Raw genomic sequence first — 7,756 nt, 5'->3', positions numbered from 1 at the left:
GTCCAGCTGTGTTAATGCTGATGGCCAAGGGCAGCTGTGTGTGGTGGGGTGTTGGAGTGATGAAAACCTCGTCACTCATAAACGACCCGAGTAAATCACCAGCCCTCAGGGGCGCCAGAGAATGTGGAACATGCCGTTAAACGCATACATCCAAAGCCCTCTTTAATTCTCAACAGGGACGGCTCAAAGTCTGTAGTGCCCCGTGCTTCGTAGAACCCTGATGGTAAAACAATTAGCCATAACTTTCTTTAACTAATCACATTACATGCATTCTCCAGTTCGTATGTAGACCACTAAATTATCTCCTCAATCAAGAAGATTGTAGGAAGTAGGAATGACAGGGAAGCATGGTGAAGACAAGTCATTTTCCAGTTCTGGTGCAGTTACTGTGTTTTTGCGCATTTCAAGAATGTTCTGTTACATCACCAGTCTCCAAAAAAAAAAAAATGTTCATCTGATTATTGATATATAATGTTTGTCAGAGCTTTTGGTCAGCCAGAATATGAGAGTCTGAATTCTCAGGCAGTACTTGCACGTCTCCTGAAGATCTAAAGGTGAGACTACCATCTCAAAGCAGGGTCATCAAGAATAAAGGAACCATTGATCTTGTGCTGTGAGTCTCACACTTCTGACACAGGGCCCTAAATTTTACTTTATAGCCCTTGTGTAAGCCCTTGCACTTTTATAAACAGCACATTTGATTTTCAAAAGCTCCCACCAATATATAGTTTTTGCAGATTTGGTTGTCAATTTCCCACTGTGTAATCATTGTGTAATAAAGGTATTGCAAATTTCAGAACAGCTTAACTCTCGTTTCAATCTCCAGCTCTGTTCGCAGTGATCTCCTTTTTCCCCCTTTACCCCGAGGCTATTTTCCCTTCTTAGTTTCTCTGAGAGAATAAGAAATGCCAGCAATCAAAAAGTCTAGATCAAACGTATCCTCTACAGAATTCCCTGTCAGGATAAAATCATTTGTTCCTCCTGCTTACACTGTCTGCCATTTCCCTGGACCTCTTCCTGTCCATCTGCAGTGTTTAATACACTCTCTCTAGCCTATTCCTCTGGGCCCAACTGCCACTGCTCATTTTGGAGAACACACTGGCTTTAGAAAGTGTGCATCTCACATAGTTTCCTTTTTCTGTTTTTCTTTCTTTGGAAGGAAGACATAGCGTTCTATCCATGCCAGATCTTTAAAGGACATGGAAAGACTGCATTTATGGAGCAACTGTTTAACCGATTTAAAAAGATTCTTAATAGTCCTTTATAGAAACATGAGCATGGTCATTTTACTTAGGAAAGAATATGTACTTATCAGGAAGGGATTGCACTGTTGAATTGTTTAGTTTACTTTTAGGAGCTGAATATAAAGGTAACCATTAATATTACTGCAGGGGCTGTAATAATCTCTCTGTGACAGATTAGTTGTTTGTTTTATAGTGTGAGCATGAGCAGTGCCCCATCCAGAAAACTGGCATTGGCTGTTTCTGTGAGGCATATATGGAAAAAAGTTTTCAGATCATAAATGTAATATCCAGGGCCCCATAAAATAAGTAACAAAATAACACATTAGTTTAGTAAAAAAACAACAACAATCTTGTATTTTATAAAATGTACAAAAGGTATATACATATCCTGCCCTTTTAGGGAGCATGGTAGTGTAAAAAAAGACAGATTTTAATTTATGTAATGGCATCAAATCGTTTGGACTGAGTCCATCATCCTGGAAAGAGGAAGTCCACTTTGAGCAAGTCTGTCTTTATTCCAAGATTTTGCATATTCCTTTTGAAATGAGACTTTCAGTCCCAGTTCATTGCCACTGCAGTGGGGTTGTCATTGTTCATCTCTGAAGTGTACCTCAAAGTCCCACACTGATGCCTGCAGAAGCCACTCGGGGAGAATCAAGAATGATTTTCCCTGCAGGTTTCACGTTACGAATTTGATCAAAGAGCATTTACAGAGATAGCTGCAGGTATTCTCCTGCTAACATTTAAAAGATTGAAACCACAATCATATAATTTACATAATTTACAAATATTTAACAGCAAATGTTTAATAAAGCAAGGGAAAACAACAAAAATTTCAACCCTAATCAGTAAAGATGCTTGTGGTGTAATGCTTGTTTGTCACACATGTATTCGCTCATGCATATGCTACAGCATAGCAAGGCACTTTTCAAGGCAACCTTTTTTACTCCACTGCTTAAAAAGGGCAGCATTTCAAATATTGACCTACAACTTATATATTCTTTAGGATCCTATTTGTTATATTTATATGCTTGTCTAAGGCAAAATGTGACTTTGTTACAGAAAGAAACTACTACTTCCTACAAATTCCTAGCTAACACAATACAAAAAAATATATATATTCTACACATTTAGGAAGCTGTGGACAAAGGTTTACGGAATAGTTTTTCCATGATGATCTGTTTAGGGTGCTGCTTCCTAAAGCAAAAGAATCATACATACAATAAAAAAAAGCTATAGTCACACAGCTGCAGTCACACCTGTGGTCAAGCAAATGTGATTTTGACAACTCAGTAACTACCCGTGTCACCTGACTAGTCAGAGTGTGCAGAGGTCAGAGTGCATGGGTGACGGTGACAGGCCGCACCATGTCAGTCATTCCTTCCCGCCTCCATCTCTGTGCGAATTTTGTGTCTGTTTCTGTCCGTGTGGTTCTGTTTCCAAAGCTCTTGTATAGAAGTGTGTGTGCGTGTGTGTGTTGTGCATTAAGACATCATGTTGAGGAACTTGCTCTCTTCAGCCAGGGCAGTCAACATGGAGCTCATGTCACCAATTGCCATGTTACCAATTCCTGCAGGAACTGATGGCAGAGTCACCGAGTTGCGGGGCGTGGTGAGGCGCGAGGAATTCTGAGACAGGCTCTGCAGGATGTTGGGGCTAATGGTTCCAGACATGAGGCTGGAATGATCACCGTCATCCAGCATAGTGTCAAAGTCTATTTGAGGCTGCTCTGTTTCGCTGGATAAGTCCACTGTGCTTGAAACTTGATTTGTTCCTGGAGAGGCCATGTTGTTTGTTGTGACGCTCTGAGACTGAAACATGTGAATCTGGCCCATGTAGAACATATTGTTATCTGCACTGGTTGCATTGTGGCTTGTTGTGACTGGCTTCTTAGGACTGGCTTCTGATGTATTGTACCCAGGGCTGAAGATGGACTGTGGGAATCCAGGTTGCTGCATTGCACTCGATCCTGAAACCTGTCGACTGAAGATCTTGGGTTCTCTTGGCGGCCTTGGCTGCACGATCCCTTGATTTCCACTTTGAATGGTAGTCTGGGCTGGCATATTGTAATTCTTTTGGTTGGAGTTCTCATGGGAGTAGTTTTCTTGACGATTACCAAATGCAACATGGTTTTGACTTCTTATCCTGTGGTTCTGCATGTTTGGAGCATGCTGCATGAGAATTTTACTGTCATTTCCTGCCACAGTTCCACAGGAGGCATACTGACTTCCATTTCCATTCATGTCATCGGACACAAGGTGGTAGTTGTTCTGAACACTCATTTGCTCTGCATGGTTCAAAGTCTGCTGCATTTGGACGGCACCGTTCCTTCTCTGAATGTGGCTCTGCTGGGCGCCGTGCGCAATGCCCTGACTCACTGGCCTCACTTGCTGGTTGGAGTTTTGGGTCTGGAAGGGCCCCAGGCTGTGTTTTTGCTGGATGACAGCTAGGTTGCCTCTTGTGAAAGGCTGCTTGACTTGGCTGGGAGACACATCCACTGAGCCCGAGCTGACCTCGTTCCACTGCACAGGCATACTGCTCTTGCTTGTGTTGGGTGACGATGGGAACAGCTGCTGTTGCTGAGTTCCTGAGCTAGTATGACGGACAGAGAGTGGCGCCTGTCTGGTTGTGTTCATGTTGGCGTCTACCATTCCCATTCGTCTCTGGTAGTAATACTGTTGTTGGTGAGGTGTGAGGTTTCCATGAAAAAACAGCGGTTGATGGGGAAATCCAGTACCCGATCCAACATCCTGCACTGACTCTGTGTCATCCTGCAATGTGATGTACTGCACCACATCTTCTGGCAACATCAAGTCTTCTTCACCATTGTTACCTGCTCCATCACTGGCCATAGTCTCCATGGCCACATGCTCTGAGATGCTGGGCGGTCGGGGCACATAGGGACTACGCTGCAGCGTTCTTTCCAAACGAGTGTAGTTCTGCAGGGTGAGGTGTCTGCGTTCAGCAGATGCCAGAGGTGGTTGAGGGTTCACACTGTTCATGCTGTTGAAGCGCTGAGGCTGTGCCAGTGGCTCCAGACCTGAAAGCCGCACCGGGTCGCTGGCTCGTCTCGGGATACTACCTGGTGTCTCATGCGGCATCATGCTCATTGTGTTGTAACTGGTGTCACTGCACCGCCTGGGTACAGAAGGCATGTGACTGTAAGGGTACCCTAAAGAAGGCTCATGGGAATCCCCAAGGAGGGCCATGCGGGTCTTCAGACTCATACGGTCCATGTTGGGTAATGGCGTTGGTGGGGCTCCACCAGTGGCAGCTGCGTACTTAGCCTTGAGGCGATAGTGCTGTGCTGGGGTCAGGCTGAGCATGCCGGGAAGTCCACCACCTCCGCCACCTCCACACTGACTGGCCTCACTGGATCTTCTTGACAGATCAGTGGAGATTGGGTCATATGAGTCAGCCGAGCTGACATTGTTGTGCCGGCCACCAAACTGAGAAGCCCCACTGGAGCGGCGGCTGGAGAAGCAGGGTGAGATGCCAGAGGATCGACGGCTCAAGGTGTAGACTGAGCTGACAGAGCTGGTGGTGCTGTCACGACGCTCACTCAAGTGGCTCAGAACTGTTGTCTCACCAAGGCAAAGGCTACTGAGGTGGGGACCAAGTACTGGGCCATTGGGAACACTGCTGCCAGAATTCTCCACTAGGGAACCTGAGGAATGGAGAAAATTGTGTATTTAAAAAATATTCAGTATTTTATTTAGCTGTATATACAACTCTTCTGCCTTCCAGACTACTCCACTCACCGCTGGTTGGTATGGGCGGCAACTTGGTGTTCCAGGCTTGGGGTGGCAGACTGGCCCAAGAACAGGAGTCCCTCACCACCTTCAGCTTCTCCTTCTTGAGGTGTTCCAGTTTGTGTGCGGTGTTTACAGTTTTGCACAGGTGGAGGCCAGCCGAAACAGTTCCAGTGGATACTGTAGAGTCCACAATGGGCAGTGGCTCATCCAGAGTGCTCAGGTCACCCAGGCTGCCCCCGCTGTGCAGAGCCATTTCTACTCCACTGTCATGGTTTGCGGCCCAGCCAAGTGGCGACGGCTCACTGCTGCATGATGATTGACCGCCAGGGCTGGACTGATGCATCTGCAAGGAGCATGAAGTACAGTCATTTATATGGCAGGGAATCAGACAATTAAAAACACTAGAGAGGACAGAAATCACAATCATGACCAACTGTCTGAAAACCAGATGTTAAAACAATGTAGGATTACATAAATGGCATAAATAATGCAAAGCACGGTATGTGTGTGAAAGCAGACACAAATGCATGTGGACAAAATGAGCATGAAAGAAATTGCAACAAAAAAAAGATCTTTGCATTGCTCCAGAGAACAACGTTTTTAACACAGATAGGTGTCTAGGTGTTATGTTGCATTGTGGCAATATTACACATGAGGAAATTGAGTGTTGTGTGTTTAGGGAACTACACTGCATGTTGAGCTTCCTAATTTTTCAGTGAATTTGGAATGCACTGAACTCATGCATTCTCTTTTTCCCTCACTAGGCTAATAAGCCACTGTTTTCTGTTCTTTCATTCTAGTTAAGTTCTATTGCCACAGAGATCTGGGTGTTGAAATAGCTTAGAATTCACCTAGCCTTATCTGTCATCCAGTCAACCCACCATACAAATTCTTTTTTTAGGCATCTTCCCAGTGTGATTAAGGTTAAGCGTCTGACAAATAGATGCAACATTTCTATTTAATAATTCATAAGTCTGGAAGATTAACAAAGGGAACATAAATAAGGTAAGCCACCTTTCTGTGTTAATCTTATCTCAAAGGCCTCTGTATGACACAAATAAATTCTGGCCCAAAGTGAACTTTAAAAGCCGTTCTTGATCACAGCACGATCATTGCTACTATTTGTTCGGAGCATAAAAATAATCCCAAAGTTTGAATATTAATTGGGTCTGGGCTTTTATCGTGTGGCAGAGACGACTGTTAGATCTTTCTGACACTGTGGAATTGTGTTGAAAGGCCGGGGGTGTAGTCTCGTGGGGAATGGGAGGTTTGCCACTTTCACTGTTAACACAGCAGCCAGAACAAAACATGGAAGAATTTGAGCATCATTTCAAGGTTTAAGCCATCAATATTTCTTTATGCAAGGTTCTCTGATGAAGGAGCTTGAATTCAACAGCGCAGATTTCTTCACGGAAGGAAAAAAAAACACAGCAAATAACTCAAGACCAGTTGAGATGAAGGGTCTGTGTTTGTTTGGGATGCTTTTCACATGCAGTGACATAAGTGAGGCATTAGCATCTGTGCTCACCTCAATAGTGTCTGTCCTTCAGGAAAGGTTGAAGGGAAGAAGGGAAAGATTCATGCGGCAAAATGTGTTAGAGGCATGTTTTCGTGCTTGGTTAGTAAAATTTATTGAAGAAAGCTTTCAGTTATTTTGTTTAGTGGGATTCAAACATTCATAAATTATACTAGACTCTTTACACACTTTGAATCTTCTAGGCTTTCATCTGTGGTCAGTTTATTACCTTTATTATACAGCCTATGTAGCTACAAGCTAGGCCTTTCTACCTGGGTAGCTAGGTGCATATAATTATATCTCAATGAATAGCATGTTTAACAGTTGAACATTTTGGTCTGTGTTTGGACCTCACCACAGAGTTCTCTGTCTTGATAGACTTGATCTGCAGGTACTCTTCCATGCCTCTTGGGGTGCTGTTAGCTCCCTCTTTTTCCTGTGCATCTCTGCTTGTCTGTTTGGAGCTGGCTTCATTCTCTCCATTCTCCCTTGGTGGCTGGGGTTTAGGGGGCAGGTCACTGCGCTGCTTTTTTGTGACGTGAGCTTCAGGCCCGTGGACGGTCTTGACATGCTTCCTGAGAGAGCTGGGGTCTGTGTAGCGTTTGGTACAACCAGGAATCTTACACACATATGGTTTCTGCGAAGAACAAGAGTATGTGAGTTAGCATGTCTTGCCGGTTGTGTGGCACAATTCAAACATATGACTTTGAATTACGCCTTCATTTTCCACCTCGTTACTCAGATTAGGGTTGCATTGTTATGGCTGTTTGCTGCTGTGAATATGTAGTGTAGGGCATAAATTATGCCGGTAAAAAGGTGATTCACTTATTTTACTTAGAGTAATTGCTTATGATGCATGGCATAATGCAGTACAGTTGGAGACACTGGTAGTTTTTTCGTCCGCTGATGGATAGTTGGAGGCTTGAAATGATTCCAGGTTTAATTTTGTATTCATAATCTGCAGGTGGTCTCTCTCTGTGGGAATGTGTTTGATTTTCACTAATGCATTGTGGGCTGCCGTGCTCATTAGTTCCACACCTCATTATTTACACCCTCACTTACGCACATACACACACTCAAGAAACACACAGACACACACCCACACTGTGCTTGTTAATGGGCCAGCGTTGGGCCTCTAAGAACAATCACCAGGCATAAGAGGGAGCAGCGACAAATCTAATTTCATCTTAAATTTGTAACATTATGCCGAAAATGGCAAATTTACATTGCATTGCACAGTT

General features: G+C 44.1%; 1 protein-coding gene across 1 annotated transcript in view; it reads right to left on the bottom strand.

Moving 5' to 3' along the window:
• Nucleotides 1–1,570: 1,570 nt before the first annotated feature.
• LOC114790236 (zinc finger protein GLI2-like) overlaps nucleotides 1,571–7,756 on the bottom strand; it is a 57,119-nt gene continuing 50,933 nt past the window's right edge. Inside the window, exons 12-14 of the mRNA XM_028980117.1 lie at nucleotides 6,871–7,152; nucleotides 5,006–5,342; nucleotides 1,571–4,911 (exon numbers count right to left, since the gene is read on the bottom strand). Coding sequence (XP_028835950.1) covers nucleotides 2,729–4,911; nucleotides 5,006–5,342; nucleotides 6,871–7,152 — 2,802 coding nt within the window. The 3' untranslated portion in view covers nucleotides 1,571–2,728. The remainder of the gene's footprint in view (nucleotides 4,912–5,005; nucleotides 5,343–6,870; nucleotides 7,153–7,756) is intronic.

The sequence above is a fragment of the Denticeps clupeoides genome, chromosome 5 (genome assembly GCF_900700375.1).
Source record: "Denticeps clupeoides chromosome 5, fDenClu1.1, whole genome shotgun sequence".
Lineage (NCBI taxonomy): Eukaryota > Metazoa > Chordata > Actinopteri > Clupeiformes > Denticipitidae > Denticeps > Denticeps clupeoides.
The sequence above is the reverse complement of the archived record's forward strand: the minus strand, read 5'-3'. Positions and strand labels throughout refer to the sequence as shown.